This window comes from Hirundo rustica, chromosome 6 (genome assembly GCF_015227805.2).
Source record: "Hirundo rustica isolate bHirRus1 chromosome 6, bHirRus1.pri.v3, whole genome shotgun sequence".
NCBI lineage: Eukaryota > Metazoa > Chordata > Aves > Passeriformes > Hirundinidae > Hirundo > Hirundo rustica.
In genome coordinates this window covers 22,429,108-22,440,673 of record NC_053455.1, presented here as the reverse complement: position 1 = coordinate 22,440,673, position 11,566 = coordinate 22,429,108, and the positions used below count along the sequence as shown (strand labels likewise).

At 50.6% G+C, this 11,566-nt stretch overlaps 1 protein-coding gene across 1 annotated transcript; it reads right to left on the bottom strand.

Annotated features, from left to right (window-relative positions):
- Positions 1-660: 660 nt before the first annotated feature.
- On the bottom strand, positions 661-4,125 carry IRF2BPL (interferon regulatory factor 2 binding protein like). Its single transcript, XM_040068116.2, has one exon. It carries the CDS (start codon positions 3,626-3,628, stop codon positions 1,412-1,414), a length of 2,217 nt encoding a protein of 738 aa, XP_039924050.1. The 5' UTR covers positions 3,629-4,125; the 3' UTR covers positions 661-1,411.
- Between the last annotated feature and the right edge of the window lie 7,441 nt (positions 4,126-11,566).

The following is an 11,566-nucleotide window of genomic DNA, read 5'->3' as shown; positions in this document are numbered from 1 at the left end:
TTAAAGGAAGTTTCCTTGCCTGAAAACACAATAAAGCCCCTGAATTGTTCATCAATTCAAAAAGCCAGTGCCTAAATGGGGTAGCAACCCACCAGCTGCAACACCAACTGTAGCTGTTCTTTCACGCTACCCTTTTCTGTGCTCTGTTCAGCTACAGCCCTGCCTTACCATGAGTTTGTGGCTAATGTCAAACTTTGACAACCACTCTTAAAATCAACTAAAATTATTAACCACGTGATGCTGGGAGGTCTTTTAGTGAAAAGAGGGCTTCATTTTAAATCTCAAGCCTTATTAAATTGCACAGGCAACGTATGCATCCTGTATTGCAAACAGCTTGCAGCTGGAGAGCTGGTGGGGGGGGAGGAGAAGGGAGGAGGAAATGAGATGCAGGAACAGTAAATAGAAAATGCTTAGTCAGCAACCGTTACTGCAACATTAAAGGTGAAATGTAAATAGGCACCGTGCCAAGATTTAAGTAATTTTGATAACACCATCAACATCATAATCTTACTACATATAAGTGAAAATGTGCATACAAGTGCCACAATTATCACAACGAACTGCAGACTCTTGGTATAATGGAGACCTTTAAAAAAGGCAACATGGCTTGTGCATACTGCCTAAGCTTAAAGAAAAATAAAACTTGCTACTCGAGAAGTATTAATATCAATTGAATTTATTACAATTTACTAAGCTCCAAGGCACATTACAGTGTTCTGTTAACTACAGAAATGTATAAAGGACAAACAGAGCATGTTTCTCATGTACAGCATTTTGCTCTACTGTTCAAAAGCATCCGTGCATCAATAAAAGCAAAAACAAAAAACACATGAAGATTAAAAACGTTCAGATCAATAGAAACAAACTGAAACATTTTCCTTACAAACTTGCAACAAAAAAACACCCTCCCCCCACAGCCACCCCACCGTTTTGCAACAAAAAAAAAACCCAAAACAAACAAACAAACAAAAAAAAATAAAGTGAAAGACTAACACTCAGGGCTTGTAAAACGTAAGCTGTCACCATTTTTGTAGCAATTTTTTAGGCATCAACACTGGCCTTGGCAAAATTTTTTTTTTTTGTCTTTTGTGTTTTTCTTCTTCTTTCAGAGAAGTGCATACATTTACAAAAATACACACCAGCAGCAGGTAATCGCTAAGGGCTATTAACTTTGTACCTAGCCAACACACTGCCAAAGAAATGAGAACAGGTATTATGTAGTAACCAAACAATATTATATTCTGTTTAACAAAAACCAGCTCTATCCTTCAAATGAAGAAGAGTACATACCTTTGTTTCAAAATATAGAAACATACGACGAAAATAATGTCTATACATAAGACTAACTTTTGCAGTTTGTTATATTCACAATTCTACATCTTCAGGAGTCTGAAGGGATTGGATTTCTTATTCAAGGGTCTCTCTCCTTTTTCACTTTAACGTCCCCAGCTAAAATGGTAGCGATCTCTCCCTGCATAAATGCCCAAGGCACATTGGAACCGACTAGGGGGCATTTCTCTCCACTGGGGCAGTAGACTTCGCCAGTCGCCCCTTGGGCCTTGATGCTCTCTCTGGAACAAGGGAAGCAGAACTTGTGGCTGGGCACAGAGGGGCACTGAACAAAGTGGGTGTCCTCCAAGCGTTCGTGGCAAATGGTGCAGCACAGGGGCCCGCTGTTGGCCATGGGGGAGTCCGGAATGTTTTGGGGGTGCACTTGGTCCATGGCGGGGTGGGTGCTGGGGGGAGGAGGGGCCACTTGCAGATTCATGTCCCCGTTGCGAGAGGCCAGACGGCGCTGGCCCGGCACCGAGGCCGGCGACACGGGGCTGCTGCTGTTCCTGCGGGTGGACGTGGTGGAGTGCACCGAGCTGCCGTCCTTGGGCGAGTGGGCATTACCCAGCGTGTCGGCCACCGACATGAGCGCGGCCATGGGGGACTGTCCGTTCTGGGGGGCGGACTCGGGTGGCGTGGTCCGGTTGGAGTGAGGCCCGAGGGGCGGCGGCGGCGGGGGGCCCCCGCCGTGCACCGCCCCGAAGCCCCCGGCCGACATAGTGAGCTTGAGCGCTTCGCTCTGGCTGGCCATCCACTGCTGCCGCTGTTGCTCATCGCTGAGCTTCAGAGCCCCCTCGGCCGAGTCCGAGGGCTCGGGAGAGGCTTTCCTCTTGCGCATCGCCCCACCGCCGCCGCCGCCGCCGCCGCCGCCAGGTCCCCTAGAGGCGGCGGCCGTGCCCTGCGCCCCGCCGGCCCCGGCCCCCGGCCGCGGGAGACTCACCAGCGCCGTGGGCAGCATGGGGCAGCTGGCGTCCAGGTAGGGCTGCGGCAGCATGTCGGCGCCCACTAGCTCCTTGAAGAAGCGCACAGACTCGGGCAGCAGGTCCCCCAGGAGCCGCCAGTCGCCAGAGCCGTGCTTCTTCTCGTACTCCAGGTACTTGAAGCCCGAGGAGAGGCCGCGGCCGAAGTCCTTCATACAGTCCTGGTACATCTGCTTGGCCACGCCGGAGGCGCTGGAGAAGACGGTGCCGGAGCCGCTGGGGTACTCGATGAAGAGCTTCAGCTCATAGTCCATGCCCGGCTTGGAGACGGCGTCGAAGGCAAAGACGCGGCCCAGCAAGGCGTGATCCTTCTTGAAGCGCACCTCGTAGGGGGTGCAGCCGGCCAGAGTGAGGAGCGTGTCCCGCACGATCTTGGGCTTGCTGGCCCACTCCTCGGCCCGATTCCGCAAACTCTCGCTGAGCTCGGCCAGCGCCTCCGCGTTGCGCTGCTTCTCCTTCAGCTCCCGCTCTTGGTCGCTGCTGGATACCGAGCCCGGCCGCTTGCCGCAGGCCTCGGAGGACGAGCCGCCGCCTCCCCCGGCACCTCCGCCGCAGGTGCCCCCTTGGGAAGAGGCGGAGGGAGCCGGGGGACCCCCGCCGCCGCGGCCGCTCAGGCCCCCGTGCGGCGGAGGCAGCGCCACGCCGGAGGCGGCGGGGCCGTTCAGCAGCGTCTGTGGCAGAAGGTTGGGGGGCACGTTCATCTGAGCGCCGGCGGCCCCCGGGGGCAGGCCAGACACGAGCCCCCCGTGCGCCCCGCGACGGGATGAGGAAGAAGAGGAGGAGGAGTTGGGGCTCTGCCGGTTCAGCTCCGGCGGCCCGTCCTCAGGCGGCTTGGGGAAGCCATTGGGCCCCCCCAGCCCGTTGGGCAGGCGGGCGCCATGGCCGCTGCCCAGGCTGCCCGGCGGCGGCGGGTACTCGAAACGGCTGCGCTGCTCCGCCGCGGCGGCGCTGAGCCCGTAGCGGTCCAGGCTGGACTGGGTCAGCCCCGCCGAGGCCGCCTTAGAGGTGGCATCCACATGGTTGAGCTGCTGCTGGGCTGCCGCCGCCGCCGCCGCTTCTTTGGCGGAGAGCGTCACTGCCTTCACGCCGACCGGCGGCGGGGGCCCCGGGGAACGACCGTCCTGGAAGCAGCCGTGCGCCCGCTTCAACTGCCGGGCCGTCTCGATCACGAACTCGATGCGGTCGGCGCCCTCGTAATTAACGCAGCCTCGGCAGACGGGCTCCGTGAAGTCCCAGATCATGGCCCAGGGCATGCGGGGCAGATCGCATAGGTAGCACGACTGCCTTCGCGACGAGGACACCTGCGCGGCGGACATGGTGCTGCTGGCTGGGGAGTTGCTGCCGCTGCCGCCGGGGTAGGGGCTGGTTCAGTCTATCCCCCCGGGCTGCAGGGGGGGTGGCTCTCCGTACCTGATCCCGTTGCCCGTTTCAGCAAGGGAGGATCGTCTGCTTTTACTTCGCTCCTGCTGCCGGAGACGGCTTCCTCTACCTGGTCCTGCCGCTGCTGCCCCGCTGGGGTGGGAAACGCTTCCACTGCTCCTCCGGGGGGCTGGCTGGGTGGGGGTCGCCTTCTAGCCGCTTCTGTTTCCCTGCGCTCTCTAGCTCTCCGCTTGCTGCTGCTCCTCCTCCGGGAGGAGGCGGAGGTGCACGGAGGAAGATGGGGGGGTCACCTTCCACCCGCCACGGCCGCCTCGTGAGCTTGCAGTTCTGTACGTGCTGATCCGCCGCCGCGAGCAAGACGGGGGCACCCGCACGGAGCCGTTCGGTCCCGGCAGCGGCGGCTTCCCCGAGCGCCGGCGGAGCCGCGGCAATCCAGGAGCGGCGGCGGCAGCAGCGTGGCGAGCGGCGCCGCCTGCTCCTCACTCACATCCTCGCCGCTGCTCGCAGTCCGAGCGCGGGGTGCTGCGCGCCGCCGCGTGTGGCTGCGCGCCCCCTCCGCCGCGCCGCGCTCCCCCCGCGCCGCGACGCCCCTCCCCTTCTCCGCGCCGTGCTCCCGGCTCGGCTGCACCCGGGCGGGGCCCCGCGTCACCGCCGAGCGCCCGCGCCCCGCTCCCCTCCCCCCGGCCGCCGGCGCGGAGCCCACTTGTTGCGCGGGGCGCGCATGCCCGGCGCGCTGCCCGCGCCCTCCCCGGCGCGGCCGCAGCTGGAGCGCGGCGGGGCGCGGGCAGCCTGCGCTGCCGGCTATGTTTGGAAACTTGAACGCCAGATCGCGCCCTCACTCTCCTCCCCGGCCGCGCTGCCGGCCCCCCGCCGCGGCACCGCGGCCAGGGCGCGCATGCACAGTCGTCGTCGTCGTGGTGGGTGGTGGGTGGTTTTTTTTTTTTTGTTTGGTTGCTTGGGTTTTTTTCCCTGACTGCGCTTTCTAAGTTCAGACGTCTCGCTTTCGGGATTTTGTAAACCCGCGGTTCGCCCCGCTTTGCTTCCGTGACGGCTGCGCGGCTTTCTGCCACCGCGACTGTCGGTGGGATTCCCGTGCGCTCCGGCTGCTGAGGCAAATGGGGGATCCCGCCTTAATATCCGATTTCGTGTTTCTCTTGCAGTGATCCCAGTGACAGAATGACACAGTTTTTGTAAGCCTGTGACTGCATCAGAAGCTCTTCCACTTTTGATTTGTTTAAACCAGCCATGTTTGCTAAGTGTTTAAGGTTGGGCTGGGAAAGATAGTGCTGTGCATTGCTCAAGGGTGTAGGAGAGGCCAGGCAGGTGAGTAATCGTTGTGATCTCATCTCGCTAATGCAAAGGGACATAGGATTTCCCCGGCGTTGTGAGAACATACAGCTCTTTTTTTTTTTTTTTTTTTTTTTTTTTTTTTTCTCCTTTCTTTCCCCCTTTAAATAGCTAGCTAACATTTGCATAACACTGTTAACAGGCAAATTACTCAAAACAACCTCGGTTCATGCAAATAAGCCGAGAATTCATTTCACTGGGAGGAAAACAAAATAAAACCCCCCGAAGCTTGCCTTCTCCCGCCCGCCATCCCCGAAGTTGCCCGCTCCCCGCCCGGCCCCGCGGCCACGCCGGTGCCCGTGCTGGCCAGGAGGGGCTCTGTAGAACCCGCTTTTGCACTCGGTGCAGTCGGCGGCTGTTTTTGCAAACATCGACATCGCTGCCTGCGTCCAAAGAATAATAAACTGTCTCTGCGGGGACGCGGTTCGGCCGGGACCCGGCGCGGTGCTCTGCAAGCGGCCACCGGCACCGCGTCACTGGTGCGCAGCCGGGCGCACGGTGCCCGCGGAGACAGCGCGCAGCGGGGGAGGGCCGTGGGGGAAAGCGCTTGCACGCTCGGCGAACGCGGAAACTCTCCCAGCTGGGCTGTGTTGGATGGATTTCTTTCTTTCAGTACCTCTTCCTGATTCCTTTGTTGCTAGAAACGCTGAAACCCCGGTCACTGCAGGTTTCCCTCTGTGCTGTAAAAGGACATAGTGTTTCTATGGCGAGGTGCCACGGCTTCCTTACACCGGCACGCCAGCAGCCATGCAGCACCGACGGGGAAAGATACCTTCTATTCGATTAATAACGTTTTCGAACTCACACGACAAAAAGCCCTTTCTTTAAATATTTCATTTCATATCACCAATGCGTGTCATTTCCTTTTTTAGTTGTCTAAAGCATTTTGTATGTGTCTGGTTCTAATATAAAAAGCTGGCAAATGAGTTTGATTATACATGCGTGGAATTATTTTATAGGGAAGGCTTAAGGAAATTCACACGTTGAAGTTACAGAAATGGTAGGACGATAAAATACAGTTAGAAAATCAATTGTGCTAAAGTGACTTTCAGGGGAACCTTGTAGATGCAGTAAGTAGAGATAGAAAAGTCTTCGAATTATGTGAGTCTCCTGTGTGCAAACTGACTGAAGAAGATGCGCTAAAGGGGAGTGGATTTCACACTTAGAAATTTCACACCTAAACTGTGGACATTACAGAAGCTTCACAGAAGTATGGCAGATGAAAGCTGGTCAAAGTAAAAGTCGTTGCTTCCAGCCACACTGATTTAGTGACGGCTGCAGGATTTCTACGTTAGTATGTCTTTACTTGACTAAACAAGCATGTGTTCCCTCTGATTCATACTGGAACGTCAGCTCCTTTCTTATCCTTTTACTGTTCCATGTTGACCTTCATATGAGGAGCAGAAATGGGCTGTGGTAGGTCAGCCACTGCTTAAAAATCTCGGGTTGAGAGAGCTGAAGCTTTCCCTTCATCCTGCATGTCTGGGAATTCAGAACTGCAGCATATCCTGACTGTATTTCAGTCTCCGGGTTACACAAATCCAACACATGACAAGGCACTCCATGTGCTTGAACTGCCCCTCACCCTGGATCCTCGCTCCAATGAATCCTCCTGCAAGAAAGCCCTTTTTTGGTAAACTCACCTCACAGGAACAGACTTCTTGGCCCACAAGAGCAGACTTATAGTGGGTGTAAACAATAATCACCTTAGATATAATCTAGCCTCAGAAAACCATTTACAGGTGCTGTCAACTCCCTTTATAGTTTGTGAATAGAAAAAGAGAGAGATTAGCATCTGTGACCCGACCAAACTGCCTTTACTCTTACTTGCAGGATACACAGTTGCGGAAATATGTTTGTCTTTCCGTAATGATTAAACTTTGATTTAAACTTTGGTCATGGGCACGTACTGTACCATTACGCAAGCAGCACTTAAGGATGAAGTGTCAGCATAGCAACAATATGGCCAGCAGCAGCAGTGATCGCTGCAAAGCTGATTGATGAACAGAACTGCAATGTAAATGCAAATAAATGCCACGCTGTGGCACCTTCACAGGGAACGACTTGTCAGTATCAATCTAATCTGGGTAGGGAAAAATAGATTGAACGGTGGCAATGTAACAAGCTTCCCATCTATGGCAGCACTGTCCTTGCAAGGGTAGCAGAAAGCTTTCCTGCTCACCTTCTACTTTTTCTCTTTGCCATGTGAGTGACGGGATAGGAGCAATGCAGATCGGTCTTGCTGGATTTATACTAAACACGTCTGGTGTTTATTTATCTCTGAAATAATCCAGGGATTAATGTTACTTTTGGAGGAGGCAAAGAGGAAGCCCCAACAATGAATCCATTCAGGTGTCTAATCTGGCTAACTGAAAGAAAGAAGCGAGCAAACAAAAAATAGCGTAAGAACCCCCCCAAACAGACGATTGTTTAGTGAGATGAAGGGGAGCGCAAGGAGGAATGGAGCTGGGGCTGCAAACAATTGCTACCCAGCTACTGCTTTTTGTGCAGGAACACAAGTCAGCACTGTGGGTGCAGCATTAGGGATTCTGCAGAGATTGCCCAAGGTTTACGACCTGCCAGTAGTCCGAAGGGACAAAGACTATAATTTTCACAATCAGAAGTGAAATCTACTTATTCCTTCCTTTCAGTCCTACAATAAATGCTGCCATCCGATAATCACTTTCCCTTTATTCCTATTACCATCTTTATTTGAAAGTACACACATGCACATATGGGTCTGTGTAACAATAAAATGGCAGGTGAAGCATCAATTTAAATGAAGGAATCAAAATGATCATACAAAATACAGCGTGCAGGAGCTGGCCACTACCTTTCCTAGTGTCACCAGCAGGTATGGAAAGCAGAGGGTGCAACACGCCATGAAGGACAAAGTGACAAAGCCCAGGTGGCCTGGCTGCACCCCAGGCACTACCCCATGCCGGTCCCAGACACGAGCTCCCAAAACACGGGCGTTACTGTTGATCTGGGTGAGAGAGGAGTACGGTGGATTATCGATCAGCAGCCCGGCGTTAATTATGCAGAATAGAGGACAGCCCCAAAGTTTGCAAGTGATAATAATTAGGAGCCCATGATCTCAGCAGCTTGGAAATGAACACTCTGGTCTGGCTCTAAATGCTCACAGCCTGGGAATATGTTTAACTCTTTCTTGCTCGCTTTACAAAGTTTTGGCATTGATCTCTGCAGCCGTCACAGCAGCCGGCTCTTCTGCAGGCACTCACCTACAGAAATGGCTCTTTCTTTACCGATCAAAACAGCAGCTACAGCTGGGAAAAAATACAAGAACGAGAAGGGTGGCACACTCCAGAAAGTGTAATTTACATGGATTTACCTCCAAATAGCAAATAAAATCCGTCACAATCAAATGACTGGCTTCAAAACAATTCAGAGATTAGCAGTGAACAGAGCACTTGGTGGTAAAGAGTGTGTGCAGCAAATCAAAACACAAACACTTCAGGAAGAAGTTGCATAATTTTGTCAAATTAAAAGTTAAACAACATTGTCTTCTACCAGAAGCTGCCAGGAAGTGTCAAAACACTCAGTTACAAAGAATAGGAGTAGTTACATGTTTCTGTTTATCGTTTCAGTTCTCATCTCGTTATAATTCTGGTTTTTTTCCTACCATTTTTCAGGTAGCGAGCCTTGTGGACATACAGAGCTTATTGCGTTCCCACCTAGGAGCTCTCCTTAAGACACATTTGTTAACGGACGTCGCCTCTCGTTTCCTCTGCTTTTCCCGGTCCCCTTTCCCCATCGGTGCTGCTGCGCGGAGCCGAGGGCACGGCGGGGCGGGCGCTGCCCTGCCCGCAGCCCGGCCGCCCCACGTGTGCAGCCGCGGCAGCGCTCCAAGGCCCCCGACACGGGCTCCCGCCTTTGCCCCGGGAAGCACCCAGGGGTCCCTCTCTGAGACCCACTCCACACCGATTCTCCGACAGCTGTCTTTAAGGTTTGAAAACCTGCCTGGGAGCCTAGATTTCCGCACATTAACCTTTGCCAAATCTTACGGTGCAAAATAAGACGCCTATAATTAATTCTGCTCGCTCTGCAAGGGACCAGCGACTGGGCAGTGTGTTTTAGTCTGGGATATGCAGAGCTGGGGCCTCCGCTGTTGTTATTTTTACTTTTTCCTGGACCGTTTTCATCTTACATCCTGTGGACGTAGTAAACAATCAACAACAATGAATCAACTGAATCGGTACATTTTTTAAGGCTATTCCCACTGAGAACCACTTGCACTTTCGTGACAGTTAAGAATCTGCCAAATATTAGCTTAGTTACCAGCAAGACAGGCTCCTCCCTCCCTTCACCCCATACACAGATTGTTTATCAAAACGTGCTGCCAAGAAAAATATCCCTGCTTTTGGCCTCCACCAGTGATTAATAACACTTGAGAACTGAACAAAACTTTACTGTGTTTTCCGAAAAATAAGGGAGGTGGGAAAGGGGGGAAGAAAAAAGAGAAGGAAAGAAAAGAAAAGAGAAAAGAAAAGAAAAAGAAAAGAAAAGAAAATGAAACAGAAAAGAAAAGAAAAGAAAAGAAAAGAAAAGAAAAGAAAAGAAAGGAAAGAAAAGAAAAGAAAAGAAAAGAAAAGAAAAGAAAAGAAAAGAAAAGAAAGAAAAGAAAAGAAAAGAAAAGAAAAGAAAAGAAAAGAAAAGAAAGAAAAGAAAAGAAAAGAAAAGAAAAGAAAAGAAAAGAAAAGAAGGAGAAAGAGACCCTGACACTCTTTTAAGTTATTTCACTTGGCATAACCTCCTTTTCCTCTCTAACTAGGCCATCTGAAAAGACCAAACCCACTTTTTCTCCAAGACCATGTTACAAATGCTGATTAATATTGTTATTGAAAGAAGGATGATATGGACAGAGGATAACGGTGAGGATAGAAGGCGGGGTGGAGGCTGTTTCTTCTATTAGCACATATCAAGATGAGCTAAGGGGAGAAACCAAGAAGAAAAAAAAAAAAAAATCATTTACTTTTTTACAAAGACTGTTGGTAAAATTCCTAAGGGAGACTAACTGCCAGAATTAACTGTCTTGGTGTATTACTTTTAGACACTACTGCCTGGGTGAATTAAGTCAAATCTTCAAGCAGCAGCCAAAGATAGCTGCAAGCTGAAAAAGAGGCTCTATATTTCCTTGGGTTTTTTGGTGAAACTCACAAATTTGTGGAGATTGTCTTTGCTCCAGGGTTTTCTCATCTCTCTCTCTCTCTCTCTCTCTCTTGCCTTCTGGGCTATTTTTACTACTTTAAATTTGGCATTATAAATGTGTTTTGTAATGGGAAGACAAGGTAAGAAACAAGCAGTTGTTCAGAAAAACAGAAAAGTAATACTGTGAGAATGCACCCTAGCATACCGTATCTATTTATGTGTATACATACATGTGAGACTATATGTATATATGTAAGTAATATCAGGTATTTTTCATTACTTTGTTCTCCAAAAGATATTATTTGGTAAAAGATAATAAACAGCTCTTGAACAGTGGGATATAGACTAGTGGGATATAGACTAGTGAAAACAGTTTACTGAAATTAATGATACTGGATTGAACCAAACCTTCCTCCCTTTGGAATTAGTGCCAGACATAGTTTTCCTGAACCCAGTCCAACTGCCTGAGCGACAGACAATTTTCATTTTATTTGTGCTAAAGGCTTATGACTAGTGCTGGAAAATGAAGCCCTTACCCTTGATCTCAGTGCAGATTAAAAAAAAAAAAAAAAAAAAAAGCAGAACTGTGCCAATTTGTTTCCTCTGCCAATAGAAGCCCTTGTGCTTTGGGTAATGCAAAACAATAAAAAGTTCACATGAAAACTCTCCACTGAAAGGAAACCCACCAACAGCCATATATCTCTGCTACACTCATCAGTCAGTTTCTGAGATTCTCAGAATCTCAGATATCATCAGAATACAGAGGGTAACCAGCAACACTCTCTTATTTTTCTGTTTCACATCTCACAGCTATGTATTTGATAATGACTGCTAAAAAATACTGCACTGTAAATAACTATCCTCTCCCTTCTGCTGACACCAATCTTCCCACATTCAGGTGGTGCATATAGATTTAGGGCTGTGCAGCCCCTGTTATCGGAGCTAATTCTATTTCTAAGGGATGAAATACACATTTGACATACACACCCCGAGTTATAAACAGTGGCTATACCGTAGTGCTGTCAGCCAGTTAATCTGATTGCTTTTTCCTAGATTATTAATAAAATTAGAATCCCAAGCAGAAGGCATTTGCTTTCATTGTACAGTCTGCACTTGTGACATGGTACATGTGGAAAATTTTGAGTGCACTGCAGTGAATGGTCTGGGGGTTAGTTTTTAGCTTCCGCTAAGTACCTGGCAGGCTGCCATGCTGAAGGATTCTGGGAACTGAAAGGCTCCCAAGTACAAACTGCCAGCATTAAGCAGTCCTGACAGCTCTGCTCCTTCCACACTTGGCAGCAGTTCAAAGTGCTCTTTCATTTGAAAGGCTGGAAGGCTGCCATGTGCAATGCAGATTT